Raw genomic sequence first — 16,387 nt, 5'->3', positions numbered from 1 at the left:
CTGCGACATTTCTTATAAATAATAGAATAGTTACGTAATTTCTACGCCCAGATGACGCCACTTCGACTTGTTCAAAACAAGACGAAGTGGTAGAGTAGTAAAGTAGACTTTTGCAGCTTATGTCTGAGAGTCAAGGAATAAATCATCTGGATCACGATTATCCTCCGTTTTCTGTCCAGTGTCTCTCTTAAAATATATTGGCAGTCCACGGTATTTTTAGCATTAGCAACCAGCACTACATCTCGAAAGCATCGGTCCTTTGCCTTTCGAGCCAAGATAGTTTCTACTGTATAAAGGAAGATGAAGATTACTAGAGCCCGTATCAGTCTTATTTGGTTGTAAGGTTTTATGCACCCCAACTCATATTACATTTAAATTCTATATTTATTAAGAGGATTTTTAAGAAATATCTTACTTATTAAAACATTATTACGTAAGTATATTTACTGCAATTTATTACCCCTTGACGCAAACAATAAATAAGAAAATCAAAGAAACTCTTTAAATTTAATTTAGTTATCTATTTATGCATTTTTAATTATTATCTATTACTATGTAGGTTAACAATATTGTCTCGAAAAAAATAAATACATTCCCTTCTAACATATCTATTGAGTTTCTAGAATGAGTGTCGGCGCTGCCAACTGTGACGTATTTTTTCTAGTTATAATATATGTATGTATATTATAACTAGAAAAAAATCAATGAATGTATAACGTTGCCTTGTTAAGATTATACTTATTAAATTGTTTTTATTACGCGTTTAAGAAAATCTTAACGAAGTCGAAATGCGCAGTTCACTTTTAAATAGCACACATGTTTATTAATAATCCACGTGCCATATTATTTACGTTTAACACCTATATAATTGGAACTCTAAAATATTCACATAGATTATATTCTCACGAGGTTGTAGTAAGGCACTCGCAGACTAATGCATGATGTCTCATATAAATATTTAAAAAGTCGTGTTAGTTACACCACTTATAACTCAAGATCGTATGGACCCATGTCGATTATCTCTTTTTGGTGGATTCTTCTCCGTTCCGAATAGCAAAATAAGTAATAAAATATCGAAAATTTAAGAATAATACGTAAATAAATTAATTTTACGATTGCAAAGAGCATGTGGTGCCATCTGTTGTGACTAAAATACGCATAATTTTAAATCGAATTCGTGACAATTAAAGAAAAAAGTTGTATTAATATTATTAATACAACTTTTATAATATACCTTAAATTCACATCTTTCATTAAAACTGAAGCGCGCCCTGAATACTTATATAGTATGGACTTGAACTTAATAACGAAAAACGCACACATTTGCCAGTCGAACAGGAACAAGATATCAAATAAGACGAATGGCCACGTCAAAAAATTGACATTGATCTCCCCAATTTAAAAAATAAAACAAATAAATTGGAAAAAATGCAGTTTAGCTACACGATTGTACTAATAGTGAACTGTTAGTTGTACTCAGAATAGGTAAGGATTTCATGGAGTCCAAGGGGTTGCATCAATAAATAATTATGAAGAAAAAAAGAGTGTGTGTACTTATGTACACGCGTTAGAAGTTAGACTTCTTTGGCGTATGGAAAAAAATAAATAAAATGCAGTAGTGATTAACGATAAATATTAAAATAAATCAAAAATATTTTATTTAAATAAACAAATTATTAGTAAATGCTATCACCGTCGTATATAAAATTGATTTAAAACACCAAAATAATATTTATTTATTCTAGTTGCTATTTTAACTGGCTGTTACTAGTCCGAATTTAATTTTAATAAAAAAAAATCCGACGTCCAGTACGTAGTTTGACCTGCTGAAATAAAAATCATTGTTGCTATTTATATCTTATAAAGATCTGCTAGCTAGATCTTTAATTTGCGCCACGTCAAAACGTAAAATAATTTATGTCTTTCTTAATAATTTTAAATAACAAGACGCCTTTTAAAGAATTAAAAAGAAAAAAGTCACTTCATATGCATCATAAAAATAATCTTCTCTTTAAAATCTAGTAAGTCGAAAATGACGCACTATACAAAGTTGGTGAGTAAACTTCTTCAAGGAAAGAGTCACTTGTGGCTTTTGGTGACAAAACCCAATTTACCACAACTTTATTCAAATTTATTATCAAAGTTTTTGCCCACCCATAAAATACAATCTCTGCCACAATGACTGGATGATACCGTTCTTTTACTAAGGAAATAACACTTTGTCTTTATTTAATAATTTTCAGTAGCCTACAATTTAGAATTTACTATAACAAAACTGCGCCGTGTGCGTAGTATATATGACTATACATTTAATAATGAATGATGTATGTGATGACAGTAAAAAAGTACATAACGATTCAAAATGTTTAAACGAACTTTGGCTAGTCTAACGGAATCTAACATGGCTTTGTGTTCTATCAAAGCACGTGTGTACAAAGTACCCATGTCAGAGGTGAAACTTCTGTGTAAATTTGGTAAAAATTGGGTAAAAGCGCCAATAGATGCCCATCTACCAGTATATGATCACTCTATGTATTTGTATATTTATAAAGGTAGGTAGGTAGAGGTAAGGTAGAAAATAATGAATGTCATACTTAGCTAAAACCCGAAACATTGGCGAGTTACACTTAGAATTCGTGTTCGTACGAGGCACATGAAACAATTGAGAGTATCTCTCGTCGCATATGATGGAGGGATTCTAAGAGAAATTAACTACAGCAAATAGGGGATCTATCAGCCCATTAAGTATATCCAATAATAAGATTTGGCGACTCCGCCAACATTCTAATGAGTCTAAATTAAAATATTCCCAAGAATCTTCATAACTATAGAAACACTTTTTAAAACAAAGGAATTTCACAAATCGTTTTTGTATATTGTTGACATCTTTTATATATTATTGAATATCATTTCTTACTTCCTACATCTTATTGTGTAGTTATTGGCTTCGCGCCAACTTCATTAACTATCGATGAGAAATAATCATTATCCGTTTTGTGCTAACTCGAAGGTAAGTAACTAACTATTGCAACTTACTGATGAATCAATTTCCGGGGGATTTTCTTAGAGAAAAATAAATGGATTTAAAGTAACTTTCTGCCATTATTTCAATGTGTTCCAGTGACTGTTTTAATACATCTCACATGTTTTAAACAAATGTTAAATGTGCACATAGAAAGGAAATCTATTGCTGCACAGCTAACCGAATCCAATAATTAATCCACAGATTGAAAACAATCTAAGATCAGACTTACAAACACAATCCGTTTTTGGCGACGGATAAAATGCAATCTCTTGGCTCTTTACACTCATATTTGATAATCAATATAAACCAAAAAAAGTAAATACAACCATACAAATAATATTAAAATATACTTGTCTATTTTTAAACATATCAAATAGATTTTTAATTATTTTAAAAACTGGTGTAAGTTAAAATCTTAAGGTAGGATATTGGCACAGTTGAACTGACATTTTCATACAACAGTTTATTTCCACATACACCGATCCGACCTACCATGGATAGCTTGCATCGACAAATGGCTATTACAATCCGTCGGTTGTTTATTAGCACACTTTTATCAATAATTGAATGGAGATGTTCACCTCAGATGGTCGAAAATGGATTGAGATAAGTTGTTGAATTTGGGCGTTAATGGAATTCACTCGGAAATACCTCAGTAGGCACCACCACATAGTGCACGGCAAAACTGTTTAAAGAAACGCTCAGTTGCAGAAAGATTACGATGCCACCTACACTGAATCGCGCTAATATAGTAATTCCCAAAATACAACTTCTATATATCCTTAGACTAGACTAGGCGATGATCCTTCCTTTAGTTAGGAACAGAACTTTCCTTTTCCATTCGAATTTTTATAAGGCACAAAAAATGTTCGAAAATTGGGATTTGAACCCAAGATCCCATGAACATGCTAACCACTAAACGACGTATAAACACTATGACACATTAACTTGCGCTTACGCATTGATGCGTGTGTGACTTGATATAAGGCTGGCGAATGCGTCCCACACACAGTACTGTCTTGTGCTGTGATCTGTGAGTGAGGAAAATGCCGGTACTAATTGTAAGTAATGTACAGATAATTTTTACGGTTACGCGAATAATGTTTTAGTAACATGAAGTATAAGCAAGCGTAAAGAGGCTTATTAAGACTGAGATATTTATTTCGTTTATTACATTACATATTACAGTAGGTACATTGAGATATTTTCGTGTTTTTTTCATGTACGATTTTCTATGAAAATAAATTTTCACATTTAAATACTCTACCGATATCGGTTTACGAAGTATGTGAATTTCGACTTATTACTTACGGTCTATCAAACCATCAATAGCGTAACAAATCTTAAAGGCCGGAAACGCACTTGCGAGCCTTATGACATTTCTTTACCATGCTCCGAATATAAATATCATTGTCTTTTTTAGCTATTTAAATTCAAATGTGTATTTTTACTACTTTACAAATTTCGTTTTATGAAAGACATTATGGGTCCTTCAAGAATGTGATACCTAAAAGGTCGACATTACACTTGTGAGCCTTCTGCCATTTTTTCGACACAGCTGCCCATTGAAATATGTCCGATCCAATTCAACTTAGTATCCTTCATCAACTAAGCGTTACAAACCTTAAAAGGCTGGCAACGCAGTCGCGATTCTAGTGGGTGGCATCTTATATAATGAGACAATAGCGAAGCCTACTTCTAATTAAATAAAATCAAAGTAACTTAAGTGACTCTTAGTGCAGAATTCTGGAGTTAGGATCATGGCTGTGTAAGGATTTTTCTATATACATAAATAACACTTGCTGAAACGGTCTATGCATGCGAAAACCATGAAAAAACCGGTGTATCTACCAAAAATTAATTGTATCAGTCACTTCTAGTTGACTGAGATCTTTTTCAAGATAAGCGACATTTTGCTATTTATTTAATAATGGAATGCTTTCAAAACGCAGTACCGGTATTATTATTTCAACTCAGATTATTGTATGGAAAAACTACCGCGGTATTGTCTAAAGAAACAACTTTTTATCAGATTAACACTTCCTATATACGCTTATCATACGCATCTTTATAATATTTATAGTTCTTGTAAACGCTGTATTTATCTGGCAATCTTGTCTTTATGTAAAGACTATAATAGTCTGTTTACGCAAGTAAATAGCTTATTTGTTTAGCTGAAAAAAAACTATTTTCTTTAAAATCAACTGTCATTTATTAAAAGGTTTAGTTTTAGTGTTCTTAAACATAAGATATATTTTGTTTATCAATGTAATAAGTTTTATATATTGTCTAAGTATTTTAATGTTGTAATCTGTGTGGCTATAAAATTAAATAATTATTAATAAATATAAAAATAAGCCTGGTCAATTTGCTTTTATATCGATAATTTTTATAATTATTATTATTTAAAATTATACCAAAATAAATCTGAAGTCTGAGTCTTAAATATTTTAGAAACAATGGTTAGGCTCAACTAGATGTAGATTTGACATTAATAAAAAAGCGGTACCACAAAGACGGGTTTGGTGGATTGCCCTCATCAAATATTATTCAACTATAATTATGTTTTTCGGACGATAGCCTTTATCTTTTATATTCGTACTCAATCTCTGATAGAGAGGCCTTTAATAATCTGAAGTAAGCCTGACGGCCTACTTATCTCTATTTCTCGCGTTTCTGATGAACGTCCTCTCTTTCTTCTATCCACTGGGTCATTGCAAGTAAGACCCATCTTCTAGAAACATCTGCCTTCACAAATGCGATGTGGGATTTTCACACTGTAAACAAAGAAATGTGCAAACGTTTTATGAGGGATAAGTTAGTGATTAAGATCGGAATCGCGTCGTTGCGACTTTTATTTCAGGGCAACGCACCCTCAAGCCTAGGCAACGTCGCCTGCGCAGGAAGTTAACACATTAAAAGACTACACTTAAACTTTTATGTGTTGCTGTTTTCTAGTGTTGTTGTAAGTCAATTGAGTTAGTTGAAGGCATACATCTCGTCTCGTCATATCTATAGTCATATCCAATTGCAACTGACATATATTTCGAAATGAATTTTTTATTTATGTGGGGTGTGCTTATGATGCAGGTTATTTAGCGCTATTCTTAATACTCCTTTTATTTATGAGTGACGGGGAAGTGAATTGTGGTATCGAAATAAATATTATAAACTTCAGTTAAAGCCATGTTATGTTTCATTTATATGAATTGTCAGACGCATTTCCACAAGACCAACAACCGTAGAAGCGATTGCATCACAACAACGCAACTATAATGCTATAATTACAGTTGACATATCTGCGGGGATTCGCATCGTTACTGCTCAATGGCCTCATTTTGTATGGAAGTTACTTAAAACTACGCTTAGGAAATATAAAATGCCTTAATTGAATTAAACTGATGGCTTATATCACCAGGGTCGTGCGACGTTCTTAGAGGAACGGTTATTTTTAATACTGAGTATTTTAAGATTATCATAGATGCAAATCTGTCTGATGTAAGTGGAAATGGATAAGCCATAAACTCGGAAGAGATTCCAATTAAATCTCAAAGCAGGCGTTTGATCACAACTTATAAGGAGAGCGGTAGCTTGGCCTTCTCAAGCAAACCTTTAAAACTTAAATTTTTCCGAAAAGTATTTCCAAACCAATTCGACTTAGGGTCCTTCAAGAAAAGAGCGTACCAAATCTTAAAAGGCGGCAACGCCCTCGCGAGCCCTCTGGCACTGAAAGTGTCCATGGGCGGCGGTATCACTTGACATCAGGTGAGCCTCTGTTCTCACAACGGGAGCCAGCGGTACAATATTGCTAAATACATTAATATTTAGGTATGTCTATAGGTTTATGTCAGTGTTGAAAAAGTTAATATCCACCCGTGCGAAGCCGGCACGGACCGTGTGTATGAAATTTGTGAAGTCATATTCATGTATAATTTAAGCATACATGTTTTTAGGACTGAAATTTAAAATCTTTGTAGAACGAATGTATATAGTTCATGACTTCTTTTGTTCGAAGTCTGTGTTTGTTTAACATAATGTGCAATTTAACACGCGACTAACGGTGTCATTTTTCTTTTTTGAACTCGGATCTAAGACGACATTATTCGTACGTTCAACTTAACATAAGACTAGCAACTCGTCCTGGTTTCACTGTTCTGGTATTGCTAGTGTGGAGTGATCATATTAGTATTAACACCAAATACATGATATCAACTACCTTCTTCTATTCTGATAGTTAGACAGTAATAATAATTCTTGTCCTGAGAGTCCTCCTCAGTTTGTAAAATATTATATTTATAACTTCACGCCTTTTTCCCAAAATGGTAGGCAGAGACTACAGATCTCCATTTTCAATACATACCCTTTCAGACATACCTTTCTCTTCACCATATTATACTACGCATGCTCGTTGGTTATGGTTACTTGTCGCTTCTCTGGTAGGTACCTCCATTAGGTACGTCCATTGTACAACAGGTAAACAAGGGATTACTTTATTTTTACCGAATAGGAGGCAAACGGGCATCATTAAGTGATATCCACCGCTCATGGACACTCACATAGCTAGAAAAAGTCTCGCAAGTGCTTTGTCAGCTTTTAAGAATCGGTATGCTTATGTTAAACGCTTCTTACCTAAAACCACCATCCAAATCCGTCTTTACATACACTGCACACATAAAATGTATTTTTGACTATTTATTTTGTAAAAATCACGTATCTACATATCATAATCGCAAATCACTCTGTTGGCAATTAGCATTAAAATCGAATCAGAGAGTTCAACGAATTCCTCAGACGGCAAATATTTTCTTCAGAAAAATCAGGTACAAACTTTCATGTAGATACTATTGACTTAACTCGCGTATAAGGTCTGCGCCTTAAGGGATGCTTTTGTATGACGTGGTTTTCTAACTATACTTATTATTACTATTATTTTCAAGAAATTAAAAACCTACATACAAAACATGAAGGTGGTTAGGCTTTTAAAACACCATAAGTCATGATGAAATGTCCTTGCAGACATTTTAAACAAAATACATGGCAATTAAATAGGATGGCGGAAGGTTTATTCTTCGTTCATCCTTCCTTGGATTTAACAAGCGGTAAATGTAAATTTAGAATTATTTATTATTTTCTATGACGTTACCTAGATTAGTTATTTAAATTTTGATTTTTTATCAAAGCGGACGTTGTTATTTACACCCTTTATATTCTGTTCTTCAGTAATCAAATTTTATCTGACAGGTGGCAAGGAAGGAGGCTAATCTGATGTGTAAGTGATAAATGCCGCACATGGGCACTAACACTGCCTGAAGGCTCGCAAGTGCGTTGACAGCCTTTTAAGAATTGTTCCGGTTTTGAATTGCAATGTTTTGTAATCAACACTTAGATATAATCAGACGACTTTAAATACAACTCCGTTGAGTATACGTAAACAATTTAAATATGAAGATAGTTAAAGTGAGAACAACCAAAACATCCTCACACAAGTTTACAAGCGTTGACATATAGCAAGGTCAAGGTCAAAACGACGGAGGGAAAAATATTCATTGGAGACTGGTGACAAACAAACGGTTCACAGTAGATCTTTCTCTATAAATAGGTTTTCTACTTCTAATGTTTTTGGAATTTTAGTAACCTTTTTTTAGTATCACAGTATCCGTGTATGATAAAGTGTATGTGAATGATAATTTATATTAGAAGGCGACGAATGTTTTTTGAATAATTTGCGTGTTGTACCCCCGATAATGTAAGTGCGTACTCCCATTTCACAATGCCCACTGTTGATGGAGGACAAATTTTTTTTTTTCAATTATTTTTAAAAATGTCACGTGGACCATGGTTTCGTGGTTGCAGCTCACTTCATTTTGTAAAAAAAGAACTTAGTAATAAGAGTGGTGGGGAGTTTATTGCCTGTTCTTTTTATATTCTACATGAACCTGAACTGGCAGTATATTTTAAATTATTAGCGTTTAAAGTATACATAAACACTCTGTGTGTGTGTTTGTCATTTGTGTAAATAATTACATATCAGATTTGAAACTACTTTAATGTTCCAGTGAATCAGCTATCTTACTTCTACAGCTTAATTACTACTTAGTTATAGTTATTATATTTTCCTTGCTAATTAATGGGTATGTGTGTATAATTTGTAAAGTCATATTTGCTTGTATATTTTAAGCATACTTTCATGTTATTTTATAAATAAAAGATAAAAAAATATCATAAATATCTTAACCTGATATTAGTTTTTCATCCTCTCTCTTAAAAACTTCTGTACCTTATAATATAAAAAATCTCCGGGTTCACAAAGCAAACGTTGTTATTGTTACTTAAAACCTTCGATCATTGTGAGCCCTTAGAATGAGAAAAACAAATTAATTATTGCAAATACATACTGAAGTTACGTAGAATGGTAATTTATTGTATCATCGATTGATATTACTGATAATGCATCTAAGGCCTGTGCTATTTATACATTGGAATCGCTATAACTCGAACCTCGCTATGAGAATTCCTCAGTAAGTCGAAAAGAAAGCCATTTATTTAGGTATGTATTCTACTACATTATGCTACCTTAACAGATACTATTAATTCAATATAATTTATTTATATAAATTATATTTATATAAATAAATCTTTTAACTAACAATATAGCAAGCAACTCTTGTGAACTCAGCAAGTGTAGAAACAAACAGGTCTACCTCAATAGAAATTATATAATGTAGACCCAATATAGACGTAGGTTATCTAGGTAGTAGCGTCACTGATTTTTTATTAGTATATTAGTATATACCAGTATACATATTAAATAGTTATATATTTAAGATCTTAACTATTTGCTCTATTTTACCTATTCAAATCAAAATTCGCACTACACTTAACACTTACATAACCTACTGGCCTCACGTGCGGCCGAAGGATGGTCAACTTCTTGAATTATAATTAGATGAATCCAATGGGGGCGTTAGAATTGAAGGTTTAATATCTTGGGCAAATGTGACAAAATTTTCTATTTATTTACCACTATTAAGTGTTTCTAATAAAGTATTCTTTAAATACTATAGGACTCAACTAAACAAATTTTAATTGTTTTAATTCCTTATTTTCAGTACTTAATTGGGATAGTTAGCGCAGCAATTGCTGCTCCACCGGCTCCATCTGGTTACTACACTCAGGAGCAATATCCACAAATAAATCCGTAAGAAATTTAATAATTTTGAATTACAGGCTACTGCATACATGGATTCCGATTTGCCTTACGACGAAATCTATTGGTAATATCCATGCAAGTTTTCTAATACTGTAGCTTTTCTAAATTTAATATATATTATTGTCAATCTATAAAAACTGAATTGTTAACTTAAATAACTTACATAATAGGCTAAACGAAGAAATTGCTAGGAATTTTTTTCACATCAAGTACATTTTCAAAACAATATAATGAAAAATTGAAATTCGAATTCCATGTAATTTTAATAAATTTTCAAATAGCCAGAATAACAATCAAAGTGCTTCCGGTAGGGCGTGGGCCCCACGTTGGGAAACACTAGTATAGTATCATGTAAAAAACTAAAAGAAAACACAGGTTAAAAGTTGACACGATAACATTCACATCGAACAAGATAGTAGCGAAGTTATCTTTGGATATACATAATTTAAATTTTTTAATTCAGATTGGACTATTATTCTGGAGCACCGCAGTTAGAAAACTTCTACAGCCAACCTCAACAGAAACAAGGTAAGAAGAAAAATTAAAACATGCTTCAGTTCGTGACAAAAGTACGATTTATTTATATTACAATTTACTAGTGTGCTAGGCGCCAAGTGAGAATATCTTCATCTACAAAGTCAATCGGAGGATTATTTTTCGTCTAATGACAAAGTACACCCTTCTAAAGATGCGCTTGAAAGACACCAAGTAAGAAATATTAAATAATTTGGAAAAGACTTGAAAAGCGAAACTTCAACTGAGGAATTTTTGAATCAAAACTTGGCGGGTATAAATTGCGTCCGCCCATTGAATTGAACCTACGGAATCTACAGACGCCAGGGAACGACATGCCCAGTTTATTGGGCGAGTGTTGTTTCTTTCCTAGAAAAAACGGATACAGAAATTGTGCAACAAGAGACGGTCCCACCCAAAGTGTTGAGTGCATTGTTAAGAGGGCAGCTGGTGACATAACAAAAGTAGTAGTATAGTTATTATAGCATTTTGATTAGCCTTCAAAATTTTTCAGTGGCTTCAAATACTGATGACACTCCATCAAGACTGGAGACCCTGGACCCTGACAGTGAGGTGGAACTTATCCCCGGAGCACAGCAGCCACAGCAGCCTCCACAACAGGTAAGATATGTATTGTTATGACATAAGCCTTTTATATAAACAAATTCAGCATTGTTAAGGTGAAAAAACAAAGTACATACTTGTAATCATAATAAACATATTATGTAAAATAGCAACAATAACAAAATTAAACTTGGATATTAATGGTCTTTTTTAAATTCTTGACTTTGAAGCTTGTGTTAAATGAAGCTATATTTGTCCAAAATTATTTCTTAAGGTTTCATCAGATACCTACTGATTTTCATAAATCTTAACTGTCAATTCTACTTAACTATCGAAACATTATCAAATGTTATGTAAATATGCTTGAGAATACATCTGAAAACAGCAGTGTGGTTATTGTGGTTTGGAGCTATTGAAAATTACTTTCTTAACATTCGCATTTTTAACGCCTGTATGGGATGTTCTATATTTTTATAAATCACAACCTATTTTTATCTTTGTTAAATTGATATATTTCTTAACAAACAACGGTAATCTATATATATAAAAGAAAGTCGTGTTAGTTACACCACTTATAACTCAAGAACGAAAGAACAGATTTGAGTGAAAATTGGTATGGAGGTAGCTTAGAGCCAGGAGACGGACATAGGATACTTTTTATCCCGTTCGACAGCGTTCCTGTGGGACTTGACATGAAACGTCAGTCACTATAAAAAGTGGTATAACAAATAAGAATCAGACTTGGAATAATAAAACGCAAATGATAGCTATGTAATTGACGTATAATGACAGCTATGTAATGACGTATATATGACAATTTGATATTTGTAAGAAATCAATATTCAAAATATTTCTATTAAATAAATACGTTTAATTATTTTTACAATTTACAATTTAATTATAATGATAGTGCTATTGCCCATTCGTATAAACAGTGAAGAGAACTATAAAACTCGGTATTGTCGTATGTATACAGTTCATCCAAAGAATGATGAATGTTTCTATTTGTTGTTGTTGTCGAATGACGCATTTAATCGAGTATTGGAACGGGAACGTGAATATGATCACCAGGAATTAGATTTAGTAGTTCAAACGAATGTACCCCTGTTGAAATACCAACAAAAGGAAGTTTATGATACTTTAATGAAGGCAAACGATGATGAAAATGGTGGTTTATATTTCCTAGATGCCCTTGGTGGAACTGGCAAGACATTCCTCATGTCATTAGTTTTAGCAACTGTTCGGGCGAGATCCAACATAGCGGTTGCAGTTGCTTCTTCTGAAATAGCAGCCACATTGTTAGAAAGATGCCGTACGGCTCATTCAGAATTAAAATTACCGTTAAATCTTCAAACTATTGGAGAACCAACGTGTAATATTGCAAAACACTCAGCAATGGCCAAAGTTTTAGCGGCATCGAAAATCATCATCTGGGACGAATGCACAATGGCGCATAAACGTGCATTGGAAGCACTTAACCGAACATTAAAAGATTTACGCAATGAATCGAGATGTTTTGGAGGAGCAATGATTTTACTGTCTGGCGATTTCCGCCAAATACTGCCAGTAATTCCAAGATCTACGGCTGTCGACGAAATAAACGCTTGCCTCAAATCGTCAAATCTATGGCGCTATGTGACGAAACTGCAGCTGACAACAAACATGAGAGTTACATTGCTTACTGATAAAAAAGAAGAAAAAGAATAAAGATGTAGATGACCTGAACTACATAATGGTATGCGTTTGGTGGTTAGAAAATTGAAGAACAATGTAATTTACGCTACGATAATGATAGGAAAATTCAAAGGTGAGGAAGTTCTTATTCCGAGGATCCCGATGATCCCAACCGATATGCCGTTTGAATTTAAAAGACTTCAATTTCCGATACGTCTTGCATTTGCCATGACCATCAACAAATCACAAGGCCAATCCTTAAAAGTTTGTGGTTTAAATCTAGAACATTCATGTTTTTCCCATGGTCAATTATACGTGGCATGTTCACGGGTCGGAAGACCATCAGCGTTGTTTGTTTTTGCGCCTGATAATAAAACAAAAAATGTCGTGTATCACATGGTACTTAAGTGAAGAGCAACCTATGTACTAAAATACAGAAATAATAATGAATGATTAATGTAGGTATTTAATTTTTTTGTATTTTTTCCAATAAAAAAACCCAAACTGCTTATTTATTGCCATTAAGGCGGAACAAAGTTCGCCGGGTCAGCTAGTTAATTTATATTCTTAAAAGTCTGTTCTGAGTGACGTCTGTTTTCTTCTTTTCTTAGTGTCCTGTATTTATATTGCCACATACATCAAAATCGTATAGAAAATACTACACTATATAGTATGTACATTTTAGTGCGTATCTACGATACGCTACACCTGTCGATAAGTTTGAGCAAAAGTTTTCTTATTCATTTTGCTCTATAAAATGTATTTCTTTCAGACTCCTCTAGCTCCAAATATCCCTGGTTTGATTCCAGGCCAGAGAGTGTTTATTGTTCACATGCCCGTGCCAGGAATAAGGTAAATTGTTAAAATGTTTTTCACTTGTCATATAATGTTAAATAAGTAAAATTAAATTATGATATATTCATATTTGAATGAAAATAAATTCCCATGAACCAAAGACTATATTGCGTCTTCATTATTTTTATTTCTAGAATTAATTTGCTGTCTTTAAACGCTCAAACGCACAAGGAGGTTACTTATTTATAAGTTTTAATCGACGTAAGAGGAATCCAACTAATCCCAAAAATCATTTATTAAATAATTTGTATTTTATAGACCCGGAACGGTTGGCGGATACCAACCTGTTTACATCGTAGCAGCTGCACCACAAGGAAATAACGCTTATCCAGGTATAAATAAAGTATATAATTTATATGCCGCAGTAAAGAAGTTAAATCACGGAGTTAATTCATATTCATAGATTCTCTAAACAGTTATTCTAAGATCGATATTCAATCAAATCGCTATTTGATTAAAATTAAGCAACGTCGAAAACGTTTAACTATCTGTCCGACCGACGACGTGCCAGCGTGTTGATAAATAATGTAAAATAAGATGGCGGTCACGACAACAGCTGATTACTGATAGTCTTTCTTTTGGCAAGTCGTTTTTGTTTCAAATTGTGGTATTTGGTGAAATTGGAAACTTGTTGACGACTCCGCCATGATTATCGGTGTGATCGTGAAGCTGACGAGCTTAGAAATTCTATGTTGTATTTTATTGTAAATGGTTAGGTTAGGTTAGAATATGTTAGTCTTATTGCCTAGGAACGTTTGAACTGAAGGAATTTTAGCGACTTGATTGAATTTCGATCTTTAATTAACTGTCTAGACTACAGTAATGGCAAACCGAGTGAAATAACACCTTATTAAGCATTGTATATGTTTTAGGATACCAGAACCCAGTTCTTCTGGATCCATCAGGACAAGTCCAGGTGCCGTACCAAAATCCAGGCTATCAAGGAAGCCCTAACATATTCCTGGGTACTGCGCCCGTTCAACGACCATTTACGTTCGCCTACCCCAATCCAGCTTATCAGTAAGAATTCATACCCAAGCAAATTAATACTACGAGACGAAATATTAAATACATAATTACTGTTATTTTCAGAGCTGTGCCGGTTGAGAAAGCCCCAGGTTTAAACCAATTTGGATCCGTTCAGGGACCAGCTCAAGCAGCCGCTTTAAATCGTAAGAATTCAGGGTTTTTTTTAATAATTGTATCCGCGAAAGATGTATGCTGGACTCAATCTCCGAACTTAGACTGTCACTAAGTTGTGCATAAATTGTCACATTGAGGGCCTATTTCTAAATGTATGGATAAAGTACCAAATAGCTACGCAACACATAAATTATTCGAAAGATAAAAGTTCCAAATAAGATACTTCGCGTTTCATGTCGAATAGCGCTATCTGACAGTCGTGAAACGCAAAAATACTGATTATCCTACCAATAAATACTGAAGAGCTTATTTGGAACTTATCCGGACATTTTGAAACAGACCCTAATAGTCCTTATATGTCGGAACGTATATAAGGTGTCACATGTAATGTAAAATGAAACGTTGATAAGTTATGTAAATCTGAACAATGTTAAAAAATCGCGTATATGAAATGAGGAAGTTTGAAAATTGCTCGTCTAATGCAGAGACTTCCATTATTAAAATATATTTTCATTATAGAATAGAAATCCCCGACTCTTAATTCGCAACAAAAGTACATTTTACATTATGAATGTTGTTGACGAGTTGACAAAAATCCTGGCCAGATTTAAGAAATCCGGGCCTGGATGGTTTAATATTTTACCAACTTCTGTTCCGCAGATACATTATACTTTAACTTTATATTTGCAGAACCAAAGAACAAACAGAAGTTAAGCCAAATGAGAGAAGAGACCAAAGAAGAATATGAGCCACTAGCGAATTCTCAGGCTTTACCAAACCAACGACCAAAACTTTAATGATTTATTAAAAAACGTAAAAAAATTATAGGACATTACAGATTTCTGACATTTTTTTAAATTTAAATCAATTTGTTTGTAAAAACTAGATTTTTTTGGAAACAATCTTATTTTATTTACGCAAACCTGTCCAAAAATATTCCAAGATACAATGTGCTAAGCATAAGCATAAGGCATAAAGCAGAATGCTTTGTATATCGTGTCTCTGTACTGTATACTTATGTAAATAAATAAATTTACAAATAAACAAATTTAATTTAATTATTATTTTTATTTCTTGTGTCATCCAACGGCATAGATACGTCTACATTATTTCATGGTACACCATTGCCGAGTGATGAAAATATGTAGAAAAAAATATAACAAATAAATATCTAATGAGTTCCTTTTTAAATGACCACTTAAGAAAAGTATAAATAGAAAGCAGGCTGCTTTCTCATTAACGTCTCTCTTAGGGCTTTCTTTGCTTCATTAGCTCGCTTAGAACTTGTTTCGATAGCATTTAAATTAATTTAATTCAAATTACTTTAAAGTTGAACTTTTTTACAGCGCGCCAAAGTTGCTACATACGAGTGTTTAAAACTACATATATCGAAATTGCATAAT

General features: G+C 33.2%; 1 protein-coding gene across 1 annotated transcript; it reads left to right on the top strand.

Moving 5' to 3' along the window:
- The first annotated feature begins 4,001 nt into the window (after positions 1 to 4,001).
- On the top strand, positions 4,002 to 16,042 carry LOC110991759. The gene is made up of 9 exons (XM_022257243.2): positions 4,002 to 4,086; positions 10,135 to 10,223; positions 10,699 to 10,763; positions 11,263 to 11,369; positions 13,759 to 13,838; positions 14,100 to 14,173; positions 14,714 to 14,861; positions 14,934 to 15,013; positions 15,675 to 16,042. Exons 1-9 carry the CDS (start codon positions 4,072 to 4,074, stop codon positions 15,779 to 15,781), a joined length of 765 nt encoding a protein of 254 aa, XP_022112935.2. The 5' UTR covers positions 4,002 to 4,071; the 3' UTR covers positions 15,782 to 16,042.
- Positions 16,043 to 16,387: the final 345 nt, after the last annotated feature.

This window comes from Pieris rapae, chromosome 16, assembly GCF_905147795.1.
Source record: "Pieris rapae chromosome 16, ilPieRapa1.1, whole genome shotgun sequence".
Lineage (NCBI taxonomy): Eukaryota > Metazoa > Arthropoda > Insecta > Lepidoptera > Pieridae > Pieris > Pieris rapae.
This window is presented reverse-complemented; position numbering and strand designations above follow the sequence as displayed.

Excerpts from the sequence above, each read along its gene's own strand:
- LOC110991759 (XM_022257243.2), top strand. Across the intron at positions 10,764-11,262 it reads CCAACCTCAACAGAAACAAG|TGGCTTCAAATACTGATGAC; the intron begins GTAAGAAGAAAA and ends AAAATTTTTCAG. Across the intron at positions 14,174-14,713 it reads AGGAAATAACGCTTATCCAG|GATACCAGAACCCAGTTCTT; the intron begins GTATAAATAAAG and ends TATATGTTTTAG.